The 25,212-nt window shown below is 50.5% G+C and overlaps 14 protein-coding genes across 14 annotated transcripts; 6 read left to right on the top strand and 8 right to left on the bottom strand.

Moving 5' to 3' along the window:
- Positions 1 to 69: 69 nt before the first annotated feature.
- F5J12DRAFT_903593 (DNA glycosylase) lies at positions 70 to 1,488 on the bottom strand (the record flags this gene model as incomplete). The annotated part of the gene is made up of 5 exons (XM_051748421.1): positions 70 to 321; positions 369 to 536; positions 585 to 910; positions 975 to 1,003; positions 1,079 to 1,488. The coding sequence occupies 5 exons, from the start codon at positions 1,486 to 1,488 to the stop codon at positions 70 to 72; spliced, it is 1,185 nt and encodes a 394-aa protein (XP_051603693.1).
- A 46-nt stretch (positions 1,489 to 1,534) lies between these two features.
- Positions 1,535 to 3,341, top strand: F5J12DRAFT_960565 (nitrogen permease regulator 2; the record flags this gene model as incomplete). The annotated part of the gene is made up of 5 exons (XM_051749930.1): positions 1,535 to 2,017; positions 2,070 to 2,315; positions 2,366 to 2,463; positions 2,512 to 2,642; positions 2,690 to 3,341. 5 exons carry the CDS (start codon positions 1,535 to 1,537, stop codon positions 2,842 to 2,844), a joined length of 1,113 nt encoding a protein of 370 aa, XP_051603692.1. The 3' UTR covers positions 2,845 to 3,341.
- Positions 3,342 to 3,721: 380 nt separating this feature from the next.
- On the bottom strand, positions 3,722 to 5,177 carry F5J12DRAFT_903591 (RNA 3'-terminal phosphate cyclase domain-containing protein; the record flags this gene model as incomplete). The annotated part of the gene is given in 10 exon segments (XM_051748420.1): positions 3,722 to 3,796; positions 3,816 to 3,867; positions 3,925 to 3,995; positions 4,021 to 4,138; positions 4,295 to 4,348; positions 4,399 to 4,523; positions 4,574 to 4,645; positions 4,699 to 4,874; positions 4,926 to 4,997; positions 5,051 to 5,177. The coding sequence occupies 10 exon segments, from the start codon at positions 5,175 to 5,177 to the stop codon at positions 3,722 to 3,724; spliced, it is 942 nt and encodes a 313-aa protein (XP_051603691.1).
- Positions 5,178 to 5,306: 129 nt separating this feature from the next.
- F5J12DRAFT_903590 (NEDD8 activating enzyme) lies at positions 5,307 to 6,977 on the top strand (the record flags this gene model as incomplete). The annotated part of the gene is made up of 8 exons (XM_051748419.1): positions 5,307 to 5,438; positions 5,495 to 5,658; positions 5,717 to 5,797; positions 5,847 to 6,019; positions 6,070 to 6,246; positions 6,303 to 6,467; positions 6,517 to 6,736; positions 6,788 to 6,977. The coding sequence occupies 8 exons, from the start codon at positions 5,307 to 5,309 to the stop codon at positions 6,975 to 6,977; spliced, it is 1,302 nt and encodes a 433-aa protein (XP_051603690.1).
- Positions 6,978 to 7,100: 123 nt separating this feature from the next.
- F5J12DRAFT_806734 (uncharacterized protein) lies at positions 7,101 to 8,530 on the top strand. Its single transcript, XM_051744629.1, has 7 exons — positions 7,101 to 7,206; positions 7,264 to 7,292; positions 7,345 to 7,608; positions 7,663 to 7,835; positions 7,887 to 7,959; positions 8,079 to 8,206; positions 8,256 to 8,530. Exons 1-7 carry the CDS (start codon positions 7,140 to 7,142, stop codon positions 8,434 to 8,436), a joined length of 915 nt encoding a protein of 304 aa, XP_051603689.1. The 5' UTR covers positions 7,101 to 7,139; the 3' UTR covers positions 8,437 to 8,530.
- Positions 8,531 to 9,438: 908 nt separating this feature from the next.
- On the bottom strand, positions 9,439 to 10,487 carry F5J12DRAFT_389154 (cytidine deaminase). Its single transcript, XM_051739177.1, has 5 exons — positions 10,223 to 10,487; positions 10,044 to 10,151; positions 9,941 to 9,984; positions 9,844 to 9,884; positions 9,439 to 9,789 (listed from the first exon to the last, which is right to left on the bottom strand). The coding sequence occupies exons 1-5, from the start codon at positions 10,269 to 10,271 to the stop codon at positions 9,573 to 9,575; spliced, it is 459 nt and encodes a 152-aa protein (XP_051603688.1). The 5' UTR covers positions 10,272 to 10,487; the 3' UTR covers positions 9,439 to 9,572.
- F5J12DRAFT_389077 (uncharacterized protein) lies at positions 10,417 to 11,943 on the bottom strand. The gene is made up of 9 exons (XM_051739176.1): positions 11,622 to 11,943; positions 11,512 to 11,569; positions 11,370 to 11,462; positions 11,260 to 11,319; positions 11,155 to 11,204; positions 11,053 to 11,104; positions 10,786 to 10,998; positions 10,650 to 10,739; positions 10,417 to 10,594 (listed from the first exon to the last, which is right to left on the bottom strand). The coding sequence occupies exons 1-9, from the start codon at positions 11,864 to 11,866 to the stop codon at positions 10,562 to 10,564; spliced, it is 894 nt and encodes a 297-aa protein (XP_051603687.1). The 5' UTR covers positions 11,867 to 11,943; the 3' UTR covers positions 10,417 to 10,561.
- Positions 11,927 to 13,270, bottom strand: F5J12DRAFT_806711 (uncharacterized protein). Its single transcript, XM_051744628.1, has 4 exons — positions 12,861 to 13,270; positions 12,715 to 12,807; positions 12,621 to 12,683; positions 11,927 to 12,572 (listed from the first exon to the last, which is right to left on the bottom strand). The coding sequence occupies exons 1-4, from the start codon at positions 12,926 to 12,928 to the stop codon at positions 12,083 to 12,085; spliced, it is 714 nt and encodes a 237-aa protein (XP_051603686.1). The 5' UTR covers positions 12,929 to 13,270; the 3' UTR covers positions 11,927 to 12,082.
- A 420-nt stretch (positions 13,271 to 13,690) lies between these two features.
- On the top strand, positions 13,691 to 16,426 carry F5J12DRAFT_388987 (uncharacterized protein). Its single transcript, XM_051739173.1, has 9 exons — positions 13,691 to 14,018; positions 14,073 to 14,174; positions 14,234 to 14,368; positions 14,420 to 14,832; positions 14,880 to 15,410; positions 15,459 to 15,534; positions 15,587 to 15,967; positions 16,017 to 16,194; positions 16,252 to 16,426. The coding sequence occupies exons 1-8, from the start codon at positions 13,944 to 13,946 to the stop codon at positions 16,140 to 16,142; spliced, it is 1,839 nt and encodes a 612-aa protein (XP_051603685.1). The 5' UTR covers positions 13,691 to 13,943; the 3' UTR covers positions 16,143 to 16,194; positions 16,252 to 16,426.
- F5J12DRAFT_388988 (uncharacterized protein) lies at positions 16,427 to 17,920 on the top strand. Its single transcript, XM_051739174.1, has 3 exons — positions 16,427 to 16,802; positions 16,872 to 17,632; positions 17,696 to 17,920. The coding sequence occupies exons 1-3, from the start codon at positions 16,654 to 16,656 to the stop codon at positions 17,818 to 17,820; spliced, it is 1,035 nt and encodes a 344-aa protein (XP_051603684.1). The 5' UTR covers positions 16,427 to 16,653; the 3' UTR covers positions 17,821 to 17,920.
- Positions 17,921 to 17,925: 5 nt separating this feature from the next.
- Positions 17,926 to 20,397, bottom strand: F5J12DRAFT_389054 (CK1/CK1/CK1-G protein kinase). The gene is made up of 10 exons (XM_051739175.1): positions 20,019 to 20,397; positions 19,926 to 19,966; positions 19,799 to 19,868; positions 19,591 to 19,739; positions 19,432 to 19,531; positions 19,242 to 19,376; positions 19,013 to 19,183; positions 18,807 to 18,953; positions 18,722 to 18,747; positions 17,926 to 18,662 (listed from the first exon to the last, which is right to left on the bottom strand). The coding sequence occupies exons 1-10, from the start codon at positions 20,107 to 20,109 to the stop codon at positions 18,135 to 18,137; spliced, it is 1,458 nt and encodes a 485-aa protein (XP_051603683.1). The 5' UTR covers positions 20,110 to 20,397; the 3' UTR covers positions 17,926 to 18,134.
- Positions 20,293 to 21,916, bottom strand: F5J12DRAFT_388962 (vacuolar import and degradation protein-domain-containing protein). Its single transcript, XM_051739172.1, has 4 exons — positions 21,271 to 21,916; positions 20,889 to 21,213; positions 20,599 to 20,827; positions 20,293 to 20,539 (listed from the first exon to the last, which is right to left on the bottom strand). Exons 1-4 carry the CDS (start codon positions 21,865 to 21,867, stop codon positions 20,476 to 20,478), a joined length of 1,215 nt encoding a protein of 404 aa, XP_051603682.1. The 5' UTR covers positions 21,868 to 21,916; the 3' UTR covers positions 20,293 to 20,475.
- A 3-nt stretch (positions 21,917 to 21,919) lies between these two features.
- Positions 21,920 to 23,031, top strand: F5J12DRAFT_960547 (uncharacterized protein; the record flags this gene model as incomplete). The annotated part of the gene is made up of 5 exons (XM_051749929.1): positions 21,920 to 22,113; positions 22,163 to 22,290; positions 22,343 to 22,435; positions 22,489 to 22,602; positions 22,657 to 23,031. The coding sequence occupies exons 1-5, from the start codon at positions 22,062 to 22,064 to the stop codon at positions 23,029 to 23,031; spliced, it is 762 nt and encodes a 253-aa protein (XP_051603681.1). The 5' UTR covers positions 21,920 to 22,061.
- Positions 23,032 to 23,153: 122 nt separating this feature from the next.
- On the bottom strand, positions 23,154 to 24,725 carry F5J12DRAFT_388113 (GTP-binding nuclear protein RAN). Its single transcript, XM_051739168.1, has 7 exons — positions 24,316 to 24,725; positions 24,117 to 24,154; positions 24,027 to 24,063; positions 23,704 to 23,963; positions 23,523 to 23,650; positions 23,370 to 23,469; positions 23,154 to 23,318 (listed from the first exon to the last, which is right to left on the bottom strand). Exons 1-7 carry the CDS (start codon positions 24,356 to 24,358, stop codon positions 23,277 to 23,279), a joined length of 648 nt encoding a protein of 215 aa, XP_051603680.1. The 5' UTR covers positions 24,359 to 24,725; the 3' UTR covers positions 23,154 to 23,276.
- Between the last annotated feature and the right edge of the window lie 487 nt (positions 24,726 to 25,212).

Genomic DNA, 25,212 nt, shown 5'->3' with positions numbered 1-25,212 from the left:
TGCGTGTACGGAACGATATTGCCATGTGGCTACAGGTCATCAAAGCTCCTAAGTTAACACACTTCCTGACTATGCGAGTACAGCGACACCTCGGCGTCGCGTCTTTACTCGCTCAAGAAGACTGGCCCCTTCATCCTGCAAATACGAATACGCCTGACCATTTGTGTCGTTACCTCGCTTCCTCTTCAAAGACGGACCGGGTTCCTTCGTAAATCTCCCTGATTCTGGATCCGCGCCAAGCACCATCTCGGGTGCTGATCTAGACTGGTCCTCGAGTAGCCCATACGTTGAGAATGCTTTCAGGTCGGCTGTGAATAGGATCTGTTCCAATACTCAGTCTCCATTCCTCCACTGTAGAATACACGTACGGAATGGGCCCAACCGGCATGCTCACCCCATATATCACTCAGTTTTTTACTGATCTCGTCATATAATTTCGGCGTCATCGTCGTTTTTCCCTTCGAGCTGCTGCGGGGAAAGTGATAATGCTTCATTGCAATCTGGTGAACATGGGTGTCTACCGGAATGACTTCGCGCTGTTCCATGGCATGTTGAGCAAATCCCTCAAAAGGAAACAAACAAACCTTGTCCAAGCTCATGAGCAAAATGCAGTCGGCAACTTTACGCCCGACCCCGACAAACTTGAGCAATTCCTCTCTCGCTTTGTTCGTATCCACATCTCTGAGACTCAGTAGCCACCTTTCAGGCCCCTCTATGGACTTCGCTGCAACCGTGGTGCCATGTTCGTCCACAAGCATTTTCGCAGTGCGCTGTATAAAATCGGCACGGTATCCAAATCCTAGTGACCGCAGTTGAGCTGCCACCTCTGGGGCAGCGAGTGCACTTGGCGGTGGGAAAGGATGGTATGTTGCCACCGTTGGAGCTGAAGCGACGGCTGGGCATGGCGGCGCTAGTGAGAGCAACGGGGAAGAGTACTTCTTGCAAAGCGCGTGAATCATCTTAGTTATTCCGACCTATGTTGTTGTTGGAGGAACAAATGAATCTAATGCATAGTTCCAACGGACAATCATTGTACTTAGCATCACAGTAGGCCTACTTCGCAGCATGGATTACTTACGAGATGAGATTCTCCCATGGATCCTGTCGCAAAATTCTAATGCCGGAAAAGCGAGATCGAAGGGTGCGGAAGACAGCATCGCGTTCACTCCAGTCGTCGTACAGCTTAAGGAGATTGACGTCCAGCTGGAAGTAGTCCTTTATCCACGTCAATGTCTCGGCTTCTCGGAGGGCTGTCTCTGCATGGGGCAAGTCCCCTTCTGGGAAGACAGAGCGGTAGAATAGAGCGTCAGGGGACTGCCTCAGACAGACCACTCGGTCTCGCAAGCATAATCGATATTCGTGGCCAGAAGTCAAAGGCAGTGATGTCCACCTGAAAGATTGTCCGCAATTCAGCACCGCTGCCAGAGAGAGCTGCACTGTTGGTAGAGGCAAATATCGAAATCCAGCTGGATAAATTGTTGCCGCCATGTTGATGTCTGCCTGAGCGCCGCCTGGTTGACGGGGGTCCGCTATCATGCCTTCTGAGACGTTTCTACCACGGATTCACTCCGTTTTCTACGCCATCTTCGATGTCAAGCAGGGGCCCAAGATCGTGTACCAGGTCCCCGAAGGCCTAATCGCCACGTCTCCAGCTGGTCTGTCCAGCTTATCCGCGGCGTCGTCACCGAAATCGTCTACGGTCGCGCTGGAAGGAGAGGCTCCTCGTCCAAGTTCAAGGCAGGTCTCCTCTCCCCCACATCCATCCTCGAACCGGGTTCTCTTCGACTTTGGTGACATCTCCAAGTATGTGATACCGTCCAACCCACTCTGTGGCCGTCTCGTCATCTGTGCTACACGCAACCATCGTATCATTGGATTTCCCGTGTCCATCTTGGGGTCTGAGTATAAACGAAACTACTTCAGATTCAACCTTTGCTTCGTGTTCGAACGCGCGGCGGATCTGAGCTGTTACAAGCCAATCGTTCGCAAAGTTAGTCGCGTTTTGGCGGCTTGTGAGGTGTGGTCTCTCCATCTTCTTTCATTCGGTACTGGCTCATGGGAGGCTGAAGGAAGAATCCATGTTTTTGTCTTCTCCGCAGTCTTCTCCTGCAATGCACGCTATCCTCGAACAGCTCTACGAAGACCTGAATTCGTATTCTGAAACTTCAATACCAATTGATGCGTTCAATTCTATCGAACTCAAAATCTTCCCATTCTACCCAAACCCACCACCAGTCAAGGATTGGCAGGTGCCGCTCGCGTTAATTAATCTGAAAAGTCGTGTGGAGGACAACTGGGATCTCACTGTGAAGAAGGTGAAGAAGGACGTCTTTTTGATGTCTATCTAGTTACTGACATCCAAAAGGTCTGTGAACACATCAACGGTATTAATCATGTTCGTCGCATAGCCCAGCTGGCAGATTGTGATCTCCAGCTGACGCGTCAAGCGGTCGCACACCTGCTGTGAGTGTAATTCCACCGGCGTAGAGCCATGACTGATTTATTCCTTAGTTACTATCAGGTCATCATGACAGTAGACATCTTCCAATATTCGAATATGTATACTTTGAGGAAGAATGTGCAATGGCTTGCGGATGAGCCCCATGTCAAAGATGAATGCGGGCCCTACGTGACAAAGCCCGGTAATCTTCGTGGCTTGTGTACTTTACTTCTACCTAAATCCTTCTAGGCAAGCCAATCCCAGACTGGCCAAAGCTTTTGCACTTGTACTCGAGACTTAAGCCGGGAAAGACGGTGTTCGAGTGGATGGAAAGCCACAATGTTCATGATCTTGGTGTCGACGTACGGCGATTCACAAGTTTTGGCGTGATAAAGGCTGAGTGAAATTGCCTCACTACCTCGAGTCCCTTTCTATACCTCTCGCCAGGGCTTTTTGCGTCGCGTTCATCGCTACCCGGTTCTCCTTCCACCAGACCCTTCATTGTCGACCAATAGACGACGCCACAGCATCTCGAAGTCTCCTGCGCCACTTGAACACTTCCTCGCAACCAAGCCCAACATCCACTTCTGTAGATGCAATCAGATATTCTGGAATTCCCTCGCTTGCTCCTATGGGCAGCGAGCAGATGTTGTATTCACCTACCAAAGAAATGGAACCTCCCATATATTCCCAACGTCGTACGAGTGCTGCTGAGAAGGCACTAGGAACAGTTACACATGTCTCTCCAACGGACAGCAGTCCACTTCTTCTACTCGTGCGCAAATAGTGTCCTCAGCATCCCCTGACGAGGGCAGCGGTAGTCACCAGGCTCGTCCATTCGGGAGACACAGAGTTAACTCGGACACGCGACGGCACTCCACGCCTTTCCAGTATGGAACCTCTGAAATCAATGAAGGGCTCAAGCGAGTTTCACTCTACAATCCCTCCGTAACCGTGCCAGCTCCTCGCTCCACTGCTAATATCACGCTCTCCTTCTGTCACAGCTACGCAACAGACTTATACGCCGTCTACTCAAGGCTCACCACAGATGTTCAATCCCCCACCCTCGGAGTTGACTCCGATGCTCGATGGAGAACATCATACCGACGAGCTTTCCACTCACTTTGAGGTTGGATGGCCTTTGCTGCAGCAGTGGTTAACTACCATAGGAGGCGGGAAGGGTGACGGTGACTTCGGGAGAGTAGTAATGATATATCGATAAACTGTGCATAGTACGCGCAGGTCAAGAGTAACGTACAAATACTTTTGATGGTATTGCAGCTAAGCGAGCGTTCGGTTGACGTTGACATAGCCAGTCCCGTAGCAGGAATACATCAGTTCCGTACACTGACGGGTCTGATGGGTTCGCGGGTACAATTTTGAAGGACGTTCCAAAGAAGTCCCTGATATCTCGAAGAAATTGAACTCTTCATAGGGTTTCTCGTGAGTTATAGTCCGTCGCGCCTGTAGGATGAAGGACTTACGTTCGCACTGTTGGCTCGCCCATCCTGCAGCGTCCAACATCTTCACTTCCAAGTACCATCATCAACAGTACCTAGGCATTGATGTTTCCTATCGACACATCCCCCTTGTCGTATCTCTGATAGAAGAGCACGGCTTGCAAGAAGTGCAACGTCTTCGGGAGTCCCACCTGGCTGCGAAACAGCCTCAGCGCAGTGTACCGCAGAGGTCGTAAGACTCGGCCAGTAAACTTAACGCATATCCTGGAGACCTATATCCAAATGTCCAGTCTTAAGCGGTGCTGAAAGGACACAACGCACTTCCCACTCTCCTCACCCTTATAGACGTCAGGAGTAGAGGTATATGTCAGGGATGTAGCGATTTAAAACCGACCGGGCAGCATCGATCATACGATTGGAGAACTGTGGGCTTACGCGCACAGCGTGGCTGTATTGAATGAGAAAACCAGCATATCCAAGCATGGTCCAACCGCTTACGCTATTCCTCGTATCCTCTTGATTTTTCCTGGTTCGACGAAGTTCAAGGTTTTAACTTGTTTAACTACCGGGCAGAGAAACTGCACTTCTCCACCTCCACCGGGAGGCGCTCCGCGCCTCTTTATCTATGCATGCTCGTTAAATGATGTCACCGTTCCAAGTAGATTGGCGCTACCCGCAATTCAAGACCCTCCGAAATACCAAATAGTTGCAGATGCGGTAGAGTGACGGTGCGTATTAGGTCCGCCTTAGCGAGTTTAGTGTCAAAAATCGCTGAAATTGAGGAGTGGAAAGACGCACGGAGAGGTCATCCTGGTCCGTAGTGATGCCTCGCAAAGTGAGGTGGAATGGCTTCTTGGAGAAAGGTCCTAGCATGACCAAAGGTTCTAGAAAGTATCCTATCGCGCGTGATAGTGGACAGTCATGGGTGACAGAGCCGCCGGTTATAACTCCAGGTTTCAGCAGAACAGCGGTACCTAATATATACCGTGAGGAAACAACCGCATGAACTCTACGAAAAAACGTACCGGTCACAGAAATCTCTATGACGGTTCCATTTGTCACCTTTTCCAGTAGTCGTAAGAGGCTGACCTCATAATCTAGATGTGATGTTGTTCAGCACATTGTAGACTCGAGTATGGCAAAAGCCAACCTGTTAAACCAGGATTTTCGTGCTCTGATCTGATCTTGTCTATGCGAACCGGCTTCCCACTGAGGATAGACAGTACCAGACGCTGTCTGAGGTATTGGTGACCACTGTAACTAATCACGGATGCCATGGGTCACCGTCACCGTGCAAGCAGACTTTCGATACCGACTTACATAATGAAGAGGGGCATACTAGTAGCGCGATCGGACTCAGTACTTGCTGCTACTTACCTCACTACAGCAACTTAGCGCATCTCTTGATGGCCAGCGTATCCGTTAATGTCGATGGTTTAGCAAATTCAGAAGACTGGGAAGGCCGCTATTTCCATGTAGATCAAATCTTGGACAGACCAGGTCCGCGGACGGACCCGTCCTTTTTAGCTGGTGACAAGGTATACATGCTTAGATGAGTAGGGAATGACCGCTACAGCTCATTAACAATGGATAGGTCAAGGACTTCCTGAGGAACAAGTGTAAGATCCTCGTCATCGGTGCTGGTGGTCTGGGCTGCGAGATACTGGCGAATCTCGCATTGACTGGTTTCAAAGACATTCATGTCATTGACATGGACACGATCGACATTAGCAACCTGAATCGACAGTTTCTTTTCAGGTAGGAAGTCCCCGTTTTCCTTGGGTACCTTGCCACATCGTCCTAAGCGTATGTCAAGACCAGCAGATGTGGGCAAACCCAAGGCAATAGTTGCAGCGGAGTATGTTATGAAACGAGTACGAGGTGTTAAGGTTACACCGTAAGCACGTCCTTTTAGCCACGTTAACTTGATACTGCATGACCCGTAGTTACTTCGGAAAGATTCAAGATAAAGATGTCGATTATTACATGCAGTTCAACCTCGTAATCTGCGGCCTCGACTCCGTAGAGGCTCGGCGATGGATTAATGCTACCCTCGTCAATCTCGTAGACACTGAAAACCCTGAGAGCCTAAAGCCCCTCATTGACGGGGGCACCGAAGGTATGCGCCACACCCCAACATGTAACCCTTACTTCACTGTGGTTCCGCAGGCTTCAAGGGTCAAGCCCGTGTGGTCCTACCGACGATAACGTCGTGTTACGAGTGCTCTCTCGACATGTTGAACAAGCCTACAGCTTTTCCGATTTGCACTATTGCCAATACCCCACGACTTCCGGAGCATTGCATTGAATGGGCATCCGTTTTGGAATGGCCACGAATACATGGAGGCAAGTAGGTTTTGTTGTGCTTGTGTGCCGCACCATGATAGGTTCATTACCTCAAGAGAAAAAGCTCGATACGGACGATCCGGAGCATATCACCTGGCTATACGCAGCCGCAGCCGCACGAGCGAAAGAATTTAACATTGAAGGAGTCACATACTCGTTGACACATGGTGTCGTCAAGAGTATAATACCAGCGATCGCTTCAACAAATGCTATCATAGCGGGTGAGTTTCTAACAGCCCTATAATCCCACTGTCGTTCACATCATGCCAGCGTCATGTTGCAACGAAGCCTTCAAGATCGCCACCAGCTCTGCTGCGTACCTCAACAATTATTTCATGTTGATAGGTACTGAAGGGATTTATTCTTACACATTTGAGCACGAGAAGCGTAAGGATTGCCCGGTTTGTGGTGGGGAACTGCTCGAGATATCGATAAGCCACGAAACCACCGTTGAGCAACTTATTGAAATGTTGACGGAGAGGCAAACCATGTACGTCTCCATGTCTGGTGTTTGGTGTCCTCTGATCGCTGATTTGTGTAGTCAAATCAAAAAACCGTCACTGGCGACATCAACCAAGTACATATATCTTCAAGGACCGCCGCAACTTGAACAAGCTACACGACCAAACTTGGAAAAGAAGGTATCGGAGCTAGTAGAAGAGGGCGACCCGGTAAACGTCACCGCTTCAACCCTTCCTTTTATCCTTGAGCTGGTTATTAAGTACACGTAGCTCTACGGTTCAGTACAGCTGGAAAGACGGGCAATGTATTTTGTATTTCTGATACGGAGTGGGATGACCAAAGAGGAAGGTGTGCTTATATTAGTTTGCGAGGATTAGTCAGCACCCCAGCTACCCCCGTCAAGCATCAAGCCTTGCTGGCAGTCATCCAAGATGCCCAAAGCTGACATCAACAAAGCTGGTTGGGAACAGAGCGAGTTTCCTATTCTCTGTGAGACATGTACGTAGCATGAACGTATAGCCGTCCAGCTCGTGTCCAGGCTCACCGGGATTACAGGTCTCGGCAACAACCCATTCGTCCGAATGGTAGGCAGCTTTTGCACGTCTCTCGTGGGTGAGTATTTCAGCTCGTTTTCAGACAAAGCAAGAATTCGGTCGTTCGTGTGGGACATGTGCCCGCCCTTTTACTGTCTTTCGCTGGAACCCGGGGTCCGGCGCCCGCTACAAAACGACCGTTATCTGTCAAACGTGCGCAAAAGTCAAGAACGTCTGTCAAACGTGTTTGTTGGATCTTGAATATGGGCTACCGACACAAGTTCGCGACACTGCGCTCGGAAGACAGACTGAGGCTCCGACGAGTGACGTCAATCGCGAATACTACGCGCAGAATATGGAGAACAATGTACATATAATTCTAATGATTCTGGCAGTGTCTGGGTATTGATCGTTCTTTTAGATGGCGAATGGTACGAAATCCATGATGCAACTTGGTGGCAAGACGTCTTCGGCAGGGAAGGAAATGCTGAAGGAGTTAGCCCGCACAAATCCGTATTACAAACGCAATCGGCCCCACCTATGTTCTTTCTTTGTCAAGGGCGAGTGTAAACGGGGGGATGAATGTCCATACAGGTGTGTCCCATATCATCCATCGCCTGAGACGGTCCCTCGATCTCCGCGCAGACATGAGAAGGCGGTGGAGAATGAGTTGTCCCACCAAAACATCAAAGATCGATACCACGGAAACAATGACCCCGTTGCGCACAAAATTCTATCCAATTATGCTAGTAGCTCAAGGCTTGACGCCTCCTGAAGACGGCTCCATCGTGGGTATAACCTTTCATTTGACTTCTACGGTCGCTGAAGGCCCTTCAGATGTCTCTATTTCTCTCTTCTCTGCCTGCTTCTATTACCGAGGCAGAAATCCGCACGCACGTGGTAAATTCCTTGCCTCACGTACCGTCGTCTCAGCTCAGGTCGATTGTTCACGTGGCGAAGTCCAGGTGCGCAATCAGGACATTGTAGTTTTCTTTTCTTCCTCAACGAAAACAGATGTGCCTTCGTCAATTTCAAGGATCGGGTATCTGCTGAGAGAGCTGCTGAGGGATGGGCGAGGGGCTTGGACGTAGACGGTCAACGAGTGAGTGTCAGGTGGGGGCGTAGCAAAAATGGTGGTGCGTCTAAGGCATCAGCAAGTTCGTCGAACACACCAACAGCGACAATAACTGCATAAGGTAGATGTATCCCCTATGTAATTTCGACTTTTTCTGTAGAACATTACTTGGATGCTGAATGGACATTCAATATAGCAGGGATGTGGCAGTAAGAGGGACCACTCGTTGCACTTCCGTGATGAGAAACGACGGCACTTTGGATAGCAAACTTGCATTTCCCAACTGACGACTACCCCTACTCTCTTGGGTAAGAGCCGGAAGGCCTGACACCGATCTTTTCGTTGGTGTGCAATAATCAAACGCAACCGATCGGAATGTGCATAGCGACGTAGTAGCGCTGTCGAAGGCAATGCACTTCCCATCTACCAGGCAAGCATGGAATTGGATCGCCCAGAAACTGCCATAGTCGCTGGCGCGTTTTGGAACCAACGGTAATTTCCCGGTGGTATGAGATCATGACGCCTATGGAGCGGATCAAAGGCGGGAAAGAAATCGGATCAGGGCGTTTGTCCGCAAAAGGCGGAATCGAAGGGGTTTTTTCTTTTTTTAAAACAAGAACCTTCTTGTAAGTCTATGGGAGACCAATAACGCAGTGCTGTAGGGACGACAAGGAGTAGTTCGAGCACTGTAATGGAGCGCGGAAGCGGGTATATGACATTGACTTCCACAAATGAAGGGTTCGAAATGGTGATAGGTCTTGATTTGCAGAATTGTGAGAATATGCAATAATTGGCTGTGACACCCTTCGACTAGCTGAGGAGTAAGTCGAGATTTGAGCATCCGGAAGAAATTATGGAGTGCATTGACCAACGAGAAAACAATAGCACATTTGTCGAAGACAAGCCTCACAACCTAAAGGTGCTAGTATTGCTCAGAATCAATCCCGGTGAAAACTGCTCCCCATACAAATTGCCAGGAGGTTTCTAATCCCTAGATGATGAGGGAAACGAATTAGAATTAGTTGTTGGTTGCTTTCGGCATGCCAATTATCTCGACCGACTGGCATACGGTGTCCGTCTTACACCGCAAGTCATCCGCACTACTGGATAGCTAGAAACGAACACAAGGTTCCAATTACAGCAGACGTAACGTTGAACACTCTGCAGAGGATTTGATACGGGAACGCTAAAGCATATGGAGCCATGGACTCGAATTCTTGTGTCCGTGTCATCAGTATGACAGAAACTTATAGATATCACTGAGGGCCAGTGGGTTGTCTGGGCAATTCAAGATGCTCCGGGCCAAAACTATACGGCAGCAGACCACCCACGGTCATCTTCAGAATACCTCCATCTTTTGCGTCTTTCTTGGGATAATCAACAGGAACCAGGAAAACGGGCATGTCCAAGGTGCAGAACTCTCGAAGTACCTGTCGACAAATGCCACAAGGGGAGATTGGAACAGCGATATCCCTTTGATCGAGCGGCCGTCGACTCGGCATCGAGAGGAACAACAAGCGCACTCACGATGTCACGGCAAGGGCTATAAAATCCTTGCGGCCTTCGCTCTGCATCGGACGATGTGTTAGTATGTCATGGTCGAGAGAGCTTCATCAGTACGTACGACTGCTTTAACGACCGCGGTTCGTTCAGCACAGATAGTGCCCCCTAGCAGAGGCACGAAACCAGAGGTTGGCAGTTTGCTTTGTTGGGTGACGGATACCTACCCCAGGAAGCATTCTCGACATTGGCTCCGTTTACGATCGTATCATCGGCGCATAGGATCGCAGCCCCGACACGGAACTTGGAATAAGGAGAATACGCATATTCCTTCGCTGTGTGGTGAAGGTCAACACTCAGCGTTCACGCAGTGCTAGGATCATAACAATAATTGATTTACAAGTACCTTGAATGGCGGCTTGAATGAGACTTTGGCAGTTGTCCTCGGTCAACATGAGACATATATCTAATCAGGGGGAAATTGAAAGGTGAAATCGAGAAATCTGGAAAGAACGATATCAGCTACATAGCACCCGAACATCTTTCTAACGGAGTCCAGCGAACAATAAAACGACGCATTAGCATTTGAAGTCCAAGTATCGTAGACACCGAGCTAGCATCAACGTAGATTAAGATCAACGTCTCGGAGCACGACAAGTAATGTCAAGGAAAAGACTATAGAAACACTATGTGACTGCATAGGAATAATCAACGGTGAATGTACAGGGAGCTGAACCAACACATTTTATACAATTCCTCCAAGGACGGAAGAGAAACCCTGATAAGAAGTCAGTTTCCTGGAATTCTCAAAACTCAAGTGTCCTTTAACTGACCGATAAATCTGACGAGGATAGCGGGCAGAGGAAGCTGGCGGAGCTGCTGACCGTCGGTGATACGGTAAAGAAAAGGACACGCAAACCCAACTAACACGCTATTAGCTTACTAGACGAGAAGATAAAATCTGCTTACCGTGATATCGTAATCCAAGGTGATGTCAGACTTTGTACCTCCAGTAAGACCGCACTTGGTCGCCAGATCTGCCAAGATCTGAGCGCTAGAAGGCATTGTTGTAGTGTAAGCAACCGTGAAGGGGAATGTGATGGTTTTGTTTGTGTGGGATGGGAAGGTAACGTCGGATTGGTTACCTCCTCCGACGTAAGTATTGTTGATAGGGTAGTATATCTAAAGACCAGAAATGTCAGACAAGGTATTGCAGCTTAAATCTCAGTTGCATACATTCGCCTTTACGGACGAAAATGATACTGAGAAATAATTTGGGTTGTTGACGCTGTCAAGGATTGAGCTGCAGCGTACTCCAAACCACACGACGTTGCCTACGTTATGTTAATAGCAAGATTAAGCTGCACGCCGTCACTTTCTAGTTGGACCTTTCCACCAAATACGTCATAGGAATGAACAGGGATTGCAAACTTAAGAGCGCACCTCGCTTGCCGTGGACGAGGGTCCTACAGTTCCAATTATAACATTGGGAGGCCGGGCCCACTGAAACCATGTCAGAGAAGGGGTGAGAACATGCACATCAGGTTGCTTACCAGTACTAAGGAAAGAATGATGCTAATGATGAAGAACAATGTGATCATGATGGTGCAGCAACAGAACCGCCCTATGCACCGCCCTCTGCTTCCCTGACCGACGGTCAGTTATTGTGAACATCCAAACCCAAAGGTACCTCACCTTGGTCCAGAGTGAACGATTGTGTTCATACCGCCACCTCCGGAGGTCCCGGGGTTGACTGCGCAGCGGAAATGAATCTCGAAGAAGAGATACTATCGACAGAAACGAACCTTGCCGTGGTGGAATAAAAACCATTTCCCTCCTTCGGTGGGAACGTCGACATTCCGGCGGTTACTGGCTCGTGAGTAGTGGGATTACCATTATCCCTGTATCCGTTCGAAGTGTAAGGATCATAACCCCCTTGGTCGTATGCTTGGTGAGGTTGACTGCTGTTGTAAGGATCGAAAGAAGGTCCTTCGCTATACTGCTGGTCATAGTGCCCATACTGCTCTGCAAACGGGTCTCTGTACGCCATGGTGGTGTGGAGTAAAGGAATGGAATTTGGAACTGCGGATATGCAGTACAACCGTGAGGTGTCGGGGCAGTGCCACACTGGTCTCCCAGGCACCCAATTGAAATAATAAACATTTACTTAATTACAGACATCCAGAAAACAGAACATGCTGTAGCAAGTTGACAGGCGAGTAAAACATTTTAGTTGCCATTCAGGAATGGGGGTCGAGTGTTTGGTTCATCGGGATCCATTCACACTTCCAGGAAGAAAAGCCATTCGCTGATGTCCCGAGGAACTGTTTGTACTGATATCACTTCTCGAGATCTGGGCAGACGTGGTCTGCAATGCGGGTCCAAGTGCTGCGACGCCTTGGTTAGCGTCAGGTAAGAACCGGTTCGATTGCAATGCACCAGTTCGCTCAGTCAGTGTAACTGGAGTTTGCGAGATTCTGGAGAACGGTCGTCGCGGTGTGGTAGGCGGTTGCATTGAGACAGGTGGCCCAGAAATGCGTTGCTTTGAAGGCTTCAATCCGTTCAACTCTTGCGTGGTTGACGCTGACGGTCGTGGCGGCTCACTTCCTGGCTTAAAGCGATTTCCCTGTGGCGTCGGCGGAGGGGGCATAGGATTGTGAGGACCTGACACGGCCATTCGAACGGTTTGCGGATTAGCCTGATCGTATGTTCCTCGCAGAGTGTGGGACTTGGAAGTTTCTTGGTACGCGTACTGCCTAAACCGATTCAGAAAAGAAGGTCATTACTATAACACAACGGCATACTCCGCGAAGCGGCTACTCCCAGGTCGATCGGCGATTGGGCGTGGTCTCTGCTGCGAGAAAAGTCTATGCATCGTGTCGATGATAACTCGGTGACAGCGTATCACCCGGTAGAAGCGTTAATCGTAATGGGGCGACTGGAGTCGGGACCGATCTGGGGCTGGAATTCGTCCTGACGCTCCGGGTTTGACTGTAACGAGTTCTCACGTCGATGAAAATACTAGTTATCGATAGTGCCCTCACCGTCCCGCCTCAACCAAAGGGCGCTTCCCGTTCGCATTTTGATGCGTGGAAGGCTCTTGGCTGTGCATTGAGACAGACCCCGGATGTTGCCTTAGCTGTGTGATGTCATGACGTAATGTCTCTACTTCTCTACCAGAACCCTGACATGAGAGGAATGGAGGACAAAGAACGTACGTACCCTCTCAGTTCTCTGCGCTCGCTTCGTAAGCGGTCGCAAGTGGCAGATAGCTGTAGACACTGCCTCCGATAGTGGTGTACAAGAGTTGCCAGAGATTGTTGTTGGAACTATCAGTGGACCTTTAGTTTTTGTGCGGGGATTGTTACGTGACAATGCCAACTTTGACTGCGTTTGCAATGCTGTCTATCGCATGAGGCAGGGAGCGGAACCAATCCGACATAGGGGGATCCATCTGTGCCTTCAACAAAGGCGGCCACAGGGGGGGAAGGGGATGCATACATTCCGCTGTAGGGGGATTAGCTCGATCCCCTGGTCTCCACATTTTGCACAGCTTCTGTCCGGGTCTGTGTGAAGATCGTGATAGGGTCAGATAGACGCTGGTAGCGTTGACCGTACTGAGATGGTTGTTGCACACAACATGACCGCACTCGGTAAGCCAGAAAGGCACAGCAGGGGGTCCTTTTTGGTTCGTTGTGAAAGGAAAATGGCAGAGACCACAACTGACAAAGTCCCAAAAGTCGATCGAGTCTTGTTCAGTGCTTTGTTCCGTTCTCGACATGCTGCACAACCAGCTGTAGCGATGTGCGGCTGTACAGGGACATAATAGATTCGGTCACGTGATTGGCCATCCCAGTCACCTTATGACCCAGCACGCTGCAGAAAGCTGCCTGCCGGTCCAATAACATGGCCACCCCTGGGCCCTCTCTTGATCAGTCCTGTCGATCCTCAATCAACCATGGCCGACGCCATCCCATCACCAAGAATTACCACCAGGGACTGGTCATTGAACGACATCATCGAAAGCTCACCCAACTTTCATCGCGTGACCCGTCTGCACTACTCGGCGCCTTCTCTTAGAGCATCCATGTCTCAGCACGATGCTTCCGGGACCCCCCTCATAATTCATGGATGGAATAGGCATCCACATTGGCCCAAATCCTTGTTCAATATCGAGTGGCTCCGAAAACATGGTGACCAGAGTAAGCTTGTACAGCATGGTAGTAGTGACGTTGGCGTTGACGCAGCGCCAAAAGGCCCTACTGTTCGCAACGTGCACGACTGGAGTGATTCCCAGATACCACTTCCGGATTTCATCGAGAAAATGCGTACTAGCTCCCCATATGCAACCCCCCAAGGTTGGTGCTTGTGATCCTCTTCTGTTCGGCAGAACTGAAGTGTGGTGAATGTATCTCAGAGAAGGAGAGGCTATATGGAAAAGACGGAGATTGCCCTGCTGAGTGGACCAAGTGGCTCACAGAGGGTGGTAGTGATCCCGGATGAGGTCCTATTCAATGGATCAGACGACTTTCTGAAGTTTCTCCCGGAATCGGTTCGCATTCTCATTTCTTCTTCGCCCATTTTTCTGACCCGCGCCGCGTAGGCAAAGGTACAAACCCTGATGTGCTATATGGGAATCGGAGACACTTTCACTCCCTTCCACAAGGATCTGTGTGCTTCATCAGGACAAAATCTCATGTGTTACAGTGAGAACGGTGGCTCATCTTTCTGGTTCATGACGAAAGCATCGGATGCCCCGACAGTAGTCTCTCATTTCCATAAGCTGGGCCATGAGGTCGACCTTGAATCGCACGTTGTCACTTTGGAGGAACTGCGCGCGGCACCGTTCGATGTCTACATCGCTGAACAGCGGCTTGGCGAACTGGTCCTCGTCCCTCCACGCAGCTGTCACCAAGTCGTCAACAGTGGTGGGATCACTATCAAGACATCGTGGTCTCGAATGTCATTGGATGGACTGTGTGTGGCTGCCTATCATGAACTTCCTATCTACCACCGGTAAGTTGCTATCTGACGGTGTTGAACATGTGCAGTAATCCATCCAGCGTATGCCGGCAAGAAATTTACAAGGTTAAATCCAACATATACCATGCTATGGATCACTATACCCGCGTCGTTGAACAGACAGAGCCCGAGATCGAGTTGGCCGCGCCGGCCAGCAAACTGAAGCAACTGATACGACTATTTGATGATGTTCTGGCTCAGGAATATACCTCTCAGCATGCATCCTTAGCGCATATCTCCAATGTGTCTGACTCAGAACCCATTTCATTTGATGGCATTCATTGCGACTTTTGTGGCGCTGATATCTTCCAAAGTTTCTTCGAGTGTGGCAAATGTCTGCCTTTGTCCTCTTGGAACTCAGAGGAGTCACGCATCGTAGTTTTAGGCGATGGGTTGGTCCTATGTCCCTCCTGCTATGTTGAGGGCAGAACCTGTCAATGCGGAGAGATGCAACCAGTTCAGTGCAGAGTCATGGGCGACTTACTACAACGCAGAGATCGCGCCGTCAAGGCAATTCGTCGTTTCGAAAGCCTCGCGGATCAGGAACTTGGATATTTTTCGGAGCATCCCAAGTGGGTTTTGTCTTTGCACCATAGGGCTCTCTTCTGATAAGGACGTAGTCAACTATTGGAAAGGGGTGTTGGAATTTTCGAGTCAGCCTGCAAGTTGTACCTGCAACGGCAGTCCGCACCAAAGGTGAGACGCATCGTCCTTGATTAGATGCTCAGCGTTCTGATTCGAACCAAAGATGAAGAGCTGTCGTTTTTCGCATGGTTCTGAGACATCGCATCCGGCCCCAGCTCCGTCGGTCGTTTCATGTAAACCATGCCACGCTTCCCGCTGCTTCACGCATTTCCTCGAGCGGAATTCTCTTCACTCGGTGGAGATAATTGGTGTAGCTGACCGCCATGGGAATGATATCGGCTGGCATCACCATCATCAGGCGTCCCACCAAAAATTCGTCTCCTCGCAACATACTATCCTGGAAGACGAAAAACATGGGAGAAAACCAGACATGTTACTGAGGCTAGCTCATTTGGCGAAGACCTACACCACTTGCAAGCCCTTGAAACCCGAATTGACGAAGCCTGGATGGTATGATCAATCCGCATACGTGATGCTTGCACCGGTAAATTTCCGACCTTTCTTTTTTGTTGCCGTTTTGACGAATGTCCAAGATTGGCCCCAGCAAAGCCGAGGCTGTTTCTGACTTTCCAGACGATGTCGCTGGTGATCAGGATACTCCAAACACGGCACCTACACCTTGCCCTGGTATTGACGGACCAGCCGACATGGACTGCTGATGCCACTGATCAAGCTACTGGAACGCAAATGTTGATAACTCCCAATCATCTAGTACAGTCAACAGTTGATATGGACTGCAATACCGCTGATCAACCTGCTGGAACGCAGATGTCGATGATTCTCGATCACCCAGCACAGTCAACAATCATTCTAGCCGAGCTTGGTTCCCCGGGGGGCTTGAGCGTGTTGACAGAGCTCCCGTCCGAGATCGATGTACCAACGCGCGATGGTACCCCCCAGCCAACGTGTAACACCATGCTAGCTGCGAGTTCTGCTGTACCAAACAACGCTACTGAACGCCCAGAGGGCAAACAGAAAATGGTCATGGATTTTGTTGAGGTGCCGCGGCCGGAGTGGTACAGGAAGATGCGCAGGAAGAGAGCGGCTGCACCTCGGTTTTCAAGGCCACTCAATACACCTGAGGTTGTCATTTCTCACTATCTATCAATGTCAATTAACCTGTAATGTTCGTAGTCTGATGACGTTCCAATCCACCAGTTGGCTCGTTCCATGCTCAATCTTGGCCCAAAGGGCCTATCGAACTACAAAGCTGATGTTAATAACTGTAGTCCATCGACACTTGTCGGAAGCGAGCATGAGGGTTCAGCTAAGCACCCCCCGACTCCGAAGAGAAGGGCAAGGAAGCAGCCAAAACCTCAGTAAGGAGTATTCATCCGCTGTCCTTGGATGGATCCTTAACCCCACCACTACGTCTACATTAAACCAAGGTCACCCACGACAGCGAAGCGGAGACGTGTTATGGAAAGTCATCCCAGGGCTTTGGAAGACACCGGGCTTGCTCGCGCCCTCAATGTAACATTCGAATGCAACACGCCAATGCACGTTGATAGGGCTGTCCAGACGAGGCTGCACTTCACAAAATTGGTCGCACCTGCCCAGGATATACCCAGTGCTCTGGAGAAACGAGTGAAAACTTTGCAGGACGAGTTGGGTGCCGTCCATCAGGAGAACCTGTACCTAAAAGGACAGATGGAAGGCTTAACAACATTAAACGCAATGCTTGGAGGCTCGTTGGTCCCGCCAGCACAAAGTTCTTCTGCTTCGCGGGCCTCTCCGCCGGAATCTGTACCTGCGTTGTTCGCTCGGATTGAACCCGCACCTTCGCTCAGGCGACGCACACCCACAGAACCGCGGAGTCACAGGATGAGAAGAATCAATAGTACTGGTGTCTCCACTGATAACGGGCACTGGAACCGTTCTTCCAGTGGATACCATCGTAATCTGACGGTTAAATACGGACCCTCGCGAGGGCGAAGTTTCCGTCGAGAAGGCAAAAAGTCTTTTGCGGCTAGGGCTCATACGCTTGCGGTGCCTTCTGGCATCCGTAATGATTTTGTGGCCAACCCCGACGTGCCGCCTAGTGCGTCATCGGCATCGTTGTCCTTGCATTCACCGGCCGGGTATTGTGGCCAATCCCAGAGTAGCTCTTCTACTGTTAGGGAACGAGATCCCGAGGAACATGGACTTGGTACATTATTCTATCTTCTTGTGATATCATAAATCTGATCTATCGTGTTCCTTGTGGTTGTAGCGTCCAAACTGGATGTTGTCGCCACTCACAAGGGGCTAAAGCTCGAGGAACCAGAGTGCGGTTGCGTTGTTTCGGAGGACGAGATATCACTTGGGGATGACGACGAAGTGCCACATGTAGTGTAGGGTTATTTTGCCATGGGAATAGGGGTGGGGGTCCCGAGCTTCATGAACACATGTATCAACGTGTACTCGTTACTGACTCAAAGCACTGCTAAAATCGTTACGGAATAGTTCGAGGTTTCGTCCGCGCCACAGTCGGCGTCCCGTGAGGAAAAGAAGAGGAAAAAAAGAGGATCGTATGATCAAGTAATGCAATTAGGGGTCATGTAGTGGAAGGGTATATATCAGGAAACCAAAGTAATGGTCGACGAGAGCTGCTGGAGAGGCGTCGATAGCTGCGGGAAAAAGGATTGCGCAACGAGACACGATGTCGTTTCTCAGCAACACCGGCAGGTAAGGATCTGCCAGAAAGTCGACTTGGGTTGGAGAACGTCGCCATCTTGCTCGTGATACTCTCCAACCCCTTGCGATGCCCCAACTTCATTGCCTTGTGCGCGCACGTTACTGATTGCTGGTGGAGCAACGGTCGATACCATGGGAGACCCTCGCCCATATGCTTGCGCGGCGTAGGAATCTCCGTTTGACTCTTGTGGATAGTCCGCACCAGGGGCCGCGTTTGCATACGGATGCTGCGAGGCGCTGATGTGACTTGCGCGGTTCTGAGGTGTGGATATAGGCACGTTTACGTGTGCCGCACCAGACAAGGGTGTGCCTTGGCCTGGTGTACCAGCGGGTGTGCCAGTGGGGCCTCTGCGCTTTGACCCATGACGGACGAGAGCGGGGGAAGGAGGCGCGACACCTTGTGAAGCTCTCCGCCACTCCGCATCTCGTTGGCGTTCCGCGTCTCTCCTGCGATCTTGGGGCTGGGGAGTGATATTCTGGACCTGCGAGAGCTGCGCTTGGCCCTAAGGTGCAGTCCAGTGTCACCAAAGGCAGACAGAGGAGACGGATAATTTGCACTCACTGTTGGCGCCTCCCAGCCTTTGCCGCCTGAGACGGTCGGCCTGAATATCAAGTAAATCCTCCCGCTCAGAGGGCGCGCAACGTACCATTCAGAAGGTTCCAGTCAAAGACACTATCGTCAACTTCGCCGATGTTTTTCAGCACCTTGGAAAACAAATCCCGCAGGAAATCGTAGTCAGGAGTCTCCTCGAATCCAAGTTTGCGGACGTAGTTGAGATAGATAGAAAATTCCTCTGCAGAACGTATTCTGTTAGCCTACCCGATAGGGCGTGCATCGATGTCCGACTCTAACCAGGGTATCCTTCACACAGTTCCTTGATATGAGTTGTCTGTTTCTTCTCGCCGATTTTCTCGTACTTTTGCTTGTTCGTGGCAGCCTTCAAACCTTGCCAAGGCAAGCTACCTCTCAGGAAGTACATAAAAACGTGACCGAGGGCTTCTAGGTCATCCCTTCTCGATTGCTCTGAAGGGGGAAAAAAGTCGGTTAGAAAGAGTAGGCTAGATGAGTAAAACTCAAAAACCTCGCCCCAAATGTGTGTTAATACTCATGTACCGTGCTGTTCCGCTCAGGCTCTTCCGCTCGCGATAGGGGATGTGTTGTTTTGTCTTGGGGTCCCTGTACTGCTTCGCCATGCCAAAGTCCACAACATGTATTACTGAGATATGAAGGTTGTCGGCTCGCATGTGCATATATGCGAGATTCATGCTTACCATTGGCATTCTTCGTTCCGGGGCGACCGATGAGGAAGTTGTCTGGCTTGATGTCACGATAGATGAGGTTCTTCTCGTGGATAGTTTGTACTCTAGTAACCTAGGAAGTAGGGACGGTCGATACAGTGGAAGAAGTGGGAAGTAAGCGGGGATACGAACCATCTGCTTCGCGGCCATGCAAACGGTCTTGATGGAGAACTTGCGTCCGCACATATCAAACAGGTCTTCCAGACTGGGTCCGAGGAGGTCTATGACTAGAATGTTATGAAGGCCTTCCTGTCCGAAATGGTATATCTGCGGGATTCCAGCTGTATGTGTGTGTGGGAAAGGTGAGGCGGATGAGAGATGTCATGAAGCGTCGACGTACGACAACCCGCGAGGATTCTGTAGGAGCGACACTCATCGCGTAACTGGGGTGCCTCGGCCTTGCGTGGTTCCTGTGGCCAAAGAAGTGATTCAAGTAGCTAATAGCATAGTGGTAGTCACCGACGTACGAACTTGATGGCGACGGTCTGGCTATTCAACAGGTTGGTTCCTGGAGAGGGCTCAGCGAGAGGACTGCGTAGAGAAGAGGAGGCCGACAGCACCTTCAAAGATGACGCCGAAGGAACCCTCGCCGATTTTCTTGCCAACGCGGTAGTGGACACCGACAATGTTTGGGGTGCCATGAGACGACATGGTGGTGGGTCAAGACAAGGAAGAGGAAGGAGAAGTCGACCTCAGGGCTTGCGGAACGGCTTGACAGACGACGCAGCTCAGCCTGCTCAGGCGAAGAGCGAGCGGGTGGAGATTGGCTGGGCTCGCTAAACAGCCCAACAGGTGTTGTTCGGTACTGCCTGCCAAAACCAGACAGTTGCTCCCGCTGCGCACACACGGTCATAACAACTCAAAAAAACCACTCGTCGGCAAGGATCGCATAAAGTACACATATGGGCGGGGGTACACACGTCCGTTACTCGTACATCTCGTCCCCCACTTGCGTAACATATTACCGTCGTTATTATTACCTCGCCTACACTAGCTCATCACGGCCCCGGTCCAGATTCAGCGGAACTCAAACGTCGAACTGAACATCTCCGGAACGTGGCTGAGAGATAGTTGTTGGTATCTGTAGTCGTTTGAAATCGATCATCTGTTATTACTTAGCATGCCAGGAACACGACTCACGGTTCCGATTTCTGGTGGTAGTAAAATCCGTTCATCGTGGCAGCCGGTGGCGGGCAACGTGGACCAACGGATGATCCACGGCCGGCTCTCCGCACACTTGAGTCCCGCCGACGACGTCCGGGGGGCGGCGACGTCGCCATGGCAGTCTCACTGCTTTCGTTGACCACGGCAGGACGTAGATTGGGCGCAGGGGACTGTGGATTGAACTCCACGCAAACGTAGTAAAAGCCTGTCCAGGAACCATGGCCGCGTCAGATATCGTGAACTCCTCTCCCCAGGGGCGTTCTTACCGGCGAAACTTGCACCGCTGATGTCATGTACTTTGTGGTCAGGTATCAAAAACCTCTCTTTCCATCGCATGAAAATGGCACCACGGTCGCGATCGGGCATTGTCAAACGAGGCCGTTTGAGTTCGTTTCTGACATGGCGGAAGGCAGGGAACCGCGGCCAGTGTGTCATGTCATCCTGCTCAGTGGCACCCCACTTCTGTGTTAGAAAACCATGGCGGTTGCCTATGATCTCTGCGTCGAAATACGTGGTCAATTCTGGCCAGTCTTCTGTCAACCCGCGGATGCAGAGGTACCCGCACAGGAACGAAGACGACAGATCGACGTCCTGAAATGGTGTGTGAACGGGATGGAGGGTAGACATGAACAAAAAAAAGATGCGCACAACGATGGTTACGGTGACGTCGTAGCTGTTCCGACCACTCTTTTGGGTGCCGGAGAAGGTCGCGCCGGGATAGAGGCAGTGGTAAGTCTGAGAACGGACTCGCAGACGAGTGATATCGATGGAGGGATCCGGCGGAGACTCTTGGGTGTAGTAGGACTGCGCAGAAGAGGAAGAGGGACGAGTGATGGCGGTGAATGTAGGAGGGATAGAGAGGCGTTGAGGCCTCCTCGATGCAACGGACAGCGAAGGAATAGTGGTGGGTTGACATACGCGATGGGCTGGTATTGAGATGGAAGAGTCGATGGCGGAAGAAAGGGACGAGCTGAGTTGGATATCATCTTCAAAGAGGGAGTCGACGGTAGTCAGACCGTCTATCGGAGAAGTCCGGTCGACATGGAGGTCGGACAGGTTCTCTGAGCGCCCCGAGAGGATTCTGAGACGACATGCACCACAGACGAGGTTTGGGTCGTGGTCGTCGAGGATGAAGACGGCGTCTGCGTTGAAAGGCGATGAACAGTGTGAGCAGTATTTTGTAGCCTGTGTGTCCAGCTGGAGGGACTGCTCGATGGGGAGGGGGTGCAGGTGATTCACAGGCATGGCGACAGCAAACCTGCAAGAGCAGACAGACAGACAGGGCCTAGCGATGAGGCACGCGCGTCACGTGCACATATCGCAGCACATCTCGTAATTGCAATTTTTCTCCACATTAGTGCTGACATAATCAATATGCGATTGTCTTGCCCGAGTGTATGCCAGTGTAAGTATTACCTTCCCCCTGCCCTTCGCAATCGATGATGCGCAACACACTGAAAAAGATGATCAGTGCTCGCCAGATCGCACGGGGTACACCCCTGTCGTTCATCACATTGCATCCGATCTCATTCCATCACAGACAGGGGCCGCGAGGTTCGATATCGACCCAGCGATCAGGAGTTTTCCTGGCTGGCTAGATCCACCACTGCCATCGATGACTTTCTCGACGCATGCGACATCGATATTGCTAAGTACGCGTCATTAAAAGTGCGTTCTGTGAAAGACCATTCACCTCATGTGATACATGATGCTCTCCTAGGCTTCTGTCCGTGCTGCTGCCAAGGAGCACCTTGTCCTCGGTCTTCCTGCCCGAGAACAAGACAGTGAAAGCATAAAAACCGTCATGAGTGCTGTGAGTCTCCCGGCTACCCGTTTGGATCTCGGAAGGAAACCACTCTCTTATAGGTTCTCCAAACTCACCCTTGGCTTAGGACATATGAGAGAAACTGGCCTGCGATGTTATACCTCCACCGGTACTTGAAATCAAGGACCAGGTTCAGGACGTCCTCTCAAAAAACTGTGAGTCTTCAGCTATCTGCCTCCCGCCATTCACTCTCCATCCATTCCGCATAGCAACCTCCTCCCTATAGAAGGAAACAATCATCCAGTCGACCTTCTTCGCCTGTTCTTTCCCATGCAGATGCGTTGGCATCCACTTCCCCGCAACCGGAACAACCACCGAATATACCCGACCCTGCTATTGTGTCCGGCAAAGGCGTCGTAAGGCAGTTTCTCCAGTTGGCCAGCCCTTCTCTGGAAGCCTATATCGACGCCTTCGTCATGCTTGGCATTCGCGACCAAGCCTCTCTGCAGGGGTTCCTCTCCTGGCCCCCGAACGCACGCGTTCAATGGCTCAATGAGGAGAACGGAATCTTGCGCATGTCACGCCTGGAAGTCGGTTCTTTCTTACTTCATTGTGAAAATACCGCCCGCAGATATGTAACGTAAGCTAGTTGAGCTGGAGTGACCCCCCGAATTGTTAGATCATTCACGTGTAGGTTTGTATGTCATGCTCGAGCACGTTCTATAATCCAATTCCCCTTAAAACTTGCAGGGTCACATCTACAAGTTAAAACCGTCAAGAGAATAGTTGACGCGTGGTGGATATAGCAGCAATGAAAGGATTCGTATCAAAAAGGAATTGTATGGAACGAGACTAGGGAAACACAGGTCGTATCAAGCGTCAAAATGAATTACAAGTCGTCATCTTCCTCCGGAAGAGGAACGGCTTCGGCCTACACCGCGTGTTAGCCTCAGGTCGAAGCGACGTTAAACCAAATACATACATGCTTCAGCTCCTCGTTGTATTGTGCCATCAGCTTAGCGTCGACTGCGACCTCTGCGGGAGCAAGTGCCGGGGCTGCAACAAATTCAAGCTCGGCATTTCTAATAGATGCAATTAGTCAGCTATTCCTGAACTGGTGAGGTGGAATACTAACCCGACGAGCTTCCTTGCCAGCCAAAGGAATGGCTTTTCGAAGTTGTAATTGGATTTTGCGGAGATCTCAAAGTACTGCAAATTCTTTTTGCGATGGAAGGTGACATTGCCAGTCTTGACTTTGCGTTCCTGTTGCAGGATTATTAACCCACTCCGACCGACGGTTGGTTGATCACACATACCTTCACGTCAACCTTGTTTCCACACAGCACGATGGGGATGTTCTCGCAAACGCGCTCAAGATCCCGGTGCCAGTTGGGCACATTCTTGTACGTGATTCTCGATGTGACATCGAACATGATGATACCACACTGCCCCTGGATGTAGTAGCCGTCACGAAGACCACCAAACTTTTCCTGGCCAGCAGTATCCCAAACATTGAAGCATATCGTGCCGTAGTTCGTTGTAAAGCCGAGGGGGTGAACCTCGACACCAAGCGTGGCTGATCGCCCACGTCAGGACACTGCACGCCACATGAACGACGGATAATAGGGAGTAGTCATACCGATGTATTTTTTCTCGAATTCGCCAGTCAAATGACGCTACAAGTTTGCCTAGATCAGCGGGCGATCATCGGCAGCGCATTTCCTCTTACCTTGACAAAGGTCGTCTTTCCGGTACCACCATCACCAACTGCGTTGATTTACCATTCGGGTGTACGGAAAAGCAAAATCGGGCGACGGCGGGTGATTGAAAGCAAGGATACAAACCGACAAGCACATGGATCGATCAGATGAATGGTATGACGATGGGTTTTCAGCGCGACGATGGTCGACGGGTCAAGATATACGTACCGAGCACAAGTTTGAAGGTAGGAACTGGAGCTCCCTGGGCCATAGCCGTTACTCGTAATTAGAGAGATAGTAGTGATGAAAGAGAAGAAAACGGATTGGAACAAAGTCAAAAAGCAAAGAACGGAAGATGAGATAAGGTTTGTTTTCCTTGCACCACCCTGTGGGGGGTGTTGAACATCGCTCACGTGCTGATCCCACCCCTATGATATGGCGTGGAGTTTGGAGTCAAGTACTACCACCACATCGTTCCCGTCCCAAGTTCAACGGTGAATTTCTTAAGCACGCTCACAGTACATGCTGCAGCGGATCAACCGGACGATGAACACGGCATCTTAGATCTCTGATGTGCAGTGAGAATGATAGGGTCATCGCATCAACATCGTAAGCACATATCCGCCACCGACAAGTCTCCGCTGAAGTATTTACATTTGCAGATCAGACTCAGGTCGAACATAATGCGGTTCGCTTGGTGGAGGAGCTGTCAAGAGTAAATATATGGTCATCGTTGACATAACCTGCTGACAGTGTACATTTGTTCCGTGGGAGGATGCGGCACTCCTGCTCCAGTGGCACAAGTATGACTAGCCACTTTCCATAGGCCATCGTAATAGTGCAGGGGATACCACAAATAGTCACCAAATCACTTGCAAGTCTCTATCGACTCCACCTTTGGTTACCTGGGAGAGGACCGTCTCAATAGTTCGACGGCGAGTACTTGAGTAATCAAGGGGCGATGTCACGGGGCGTCAGCCTTCGGCATCTCGGCATTCCTCTAACCTTCGGTCCTGGCTGCAGAGTCTCTGTCATCATCACCTCAGTGGTACATATATATGAAATGTACCTGCAGCCCTGCAGCCTGTTTCATAGGTATCTCTGTTCCCACTCGGCATCTAGGCA

This window comes from Pisolithus orientalis (assembly GCF_024613125.1).
Source record: "Pisolithus orientalis strain OTSU chromosome Unknown F5J12scaffold_4, whole genome shotgun sequence".
NCBI lineage: Eukaryota > Fungi > Basidiomycota > Agaricomycetes > Boletales > Pisolithaceae > Pisolithus > Pisolithus orientalis.
This window is presented reverse-complemented; position numbering and strand designations above follow the sequence as displayed.

Coding starts and splice junctions, on each gene's coding strand:
- F5J12DRAFT_388962 (XM_051739172.1), bottom strand. CDS start 21,867: ATGCCTGTGAATCACCTGCACCCCCTCCCCATCGAGCAGTCCCTCCAG. Junction 21,214..21,270: donor ACGTCACCGTAACCATCGTT/GTGCGCATCTTT, acceptor ACACCATTTCAG/GACGTCGATCTGTCGTCTTC. Junction 20,828..20,888: donor CAGCGGTGCAAGTTTCGCCG/GTAAGAACGCCC, acceptor GTTCCTGGACAG/GCTTTTACTACGTTTGCGTG.
- F5J12DRAFT_389154 (XM_051739177.1), bottom strand. CDS start 10,271: ATGTTGACCGAGGACAACTGCCAAAGTCTCATTCAAGCCGCCATTCAA. Junction 10,152..10,222: donor CATTCAAGCCGCCATTCAAG/GTACTTGTAAAT, acceptor TTCACCACACAG/CGAAGGAATATGCGTATTCT. Junction 9,790..9,843: donor ATAGCCCTTGCCGTGACATC/GTGAGTGCGCTT, acceptor GCTCGATCAAAG/GGATATCGCTGTTCCAATCT.
- F5J12DRAFT_806734 (XM_051744629.1), top strand. CDS start 7,140: ATGCCCAAAGCTGACATCAACAAAGCTGGTTGGGAACAGAGCGAGTTT. Junction 7,836..7,886: donor GGGGATGAATGTCCATACAG/GTGTGTCCCATA, acceptor ATCTCCGCGCAG/ACATGAGAAGGCGGTGGAGA. Junction 8,207..8,255: donor GTTCACGTGGCGAAGTCCAG/GTGCGCAATCAG, acceptor CAACGAAAACAG/ATGTGCCTTCGTCAATTTCA.
- F5J12DRAFT_806711 (XM_051744628.1), bottom strand. CDS start 12,928: ATGCACAGCCAAGAGCCTTCCACGCATCAAAATGCGAACGGGAAGCGC. Junction 12,808..12,860: donor CCTTTGGTTGAGGCGGGACG/GTGAGGGCACTA, acceptor AACTCGTTACAG/TCAAACCCGGAGCGTCAGGA. Junction 12,573..12,620: donor GGGAGTAGCCGCTTCGCGGA/GTATGCCGTTGT, acceptor GAATCGGTTTAG/GCAGTACGCGTACCAAGAAA.
- F5J12DRAFT_388988 (XM_051739174.1), top strand. CDS start 16,654: ATGCTCAATCTTGGCCCAAAGGGCCTATCGAACTACAAAGCTGATGTT. Junction 16,803..16,871: donor AGGAAGCAGCCAAAACCTCA/GTAAGGAGTATT, acceptor CATTAAACCAAG/GTCACCCACGACAGCGAAGC. Junction 17,633..17,695: donor TCCCGAGGAACATGGACTTG/GTACATTATTCT, acceptor TTGTGGTTGTAG/CGTCCAAACTGGATGTTGTC.
- F5J12DRAFT_389054 (XM_051739175.1), bottom strand. CDS start 20,109: ATGTCGTCTCATGGCACCCCAAACATTGTCGGTGTCCACTACCGCGTT. Junction 19,377..19,431: donor CGGAACGAAGAATGCCAATG/GTAAGCATGAAT, acceptor TTCATATCTCAG/TAATACATGTTGTGGACTTT. Junction 18,748..18,806: donor TGACTGGAACCTTCTGAATG/GTACGTTGCGCG, acceptor CGACCGTCTCAG/GCGGCAAAGGCTGGGAGGCG.
- F5J12DRAFT_388987 (XM_051739173.1), top strand. CDS start 13,944: ATGGATGGAATAGGCATCCACATTGGCCCAAATCCTTGTTCAATATCG. Junction 14,175..14,233: donor CCCATATGCAACCCCCCAAG/GTTGGTGCTTGT, acceptor AATGTATCTCAG/AGAAGGAGAGGCTATATGGA. Junction 14,369..14,419: donor TGAAGTTTCTCCCGGAATCG/GTTCGCATTCTC, acceptor CGCGCCGCGTAG/GCAAAGGTACAAACCCTGAT.
- F5J12DRAFT_388113 (XM_051739168.1), bottom strand. CDS start 24,358: ATGGCCCAGGGAGCTCCAGTTCCTACCTTCAAACTTGTGCTCG. Junction 23,651..23,703: donor GAAACAAGGTTGACGTGAAG/GTATGTGTGATC, acceptor ATCCTGCAACAG/GAACGCAAAGTCAAGACTGG. Junction 23,319..23,369: donor ACAACGAGGAGCTGAAGCAT/GTATGTATTTGG, acceptor CACGCGGTGTAG/GCCGAAGCCGTTCCTCTTCC.
- F5J12DRAFT_389077 (XM_051739176.1), bottom strand. CDS start 11,866: ATGGCGTACAGAGACCCGTTTGCAGAGCAGTATGGGCACTATGACCAG. Junction 11,570..11,621: donor TTTTATTCCACCACGGCAAG/GTTCGTTTCTGT, acceptor TCCGCTGCGCAG/TCAACCCCGGGACCTCCGGA. Junction 10,999..11,052: donor TTTCGTCCGTAAAGGCGAAT/GTATGCAACTGA, acceptor TCTGGTCTTTAG/ATATACTACCCTATCAACAA.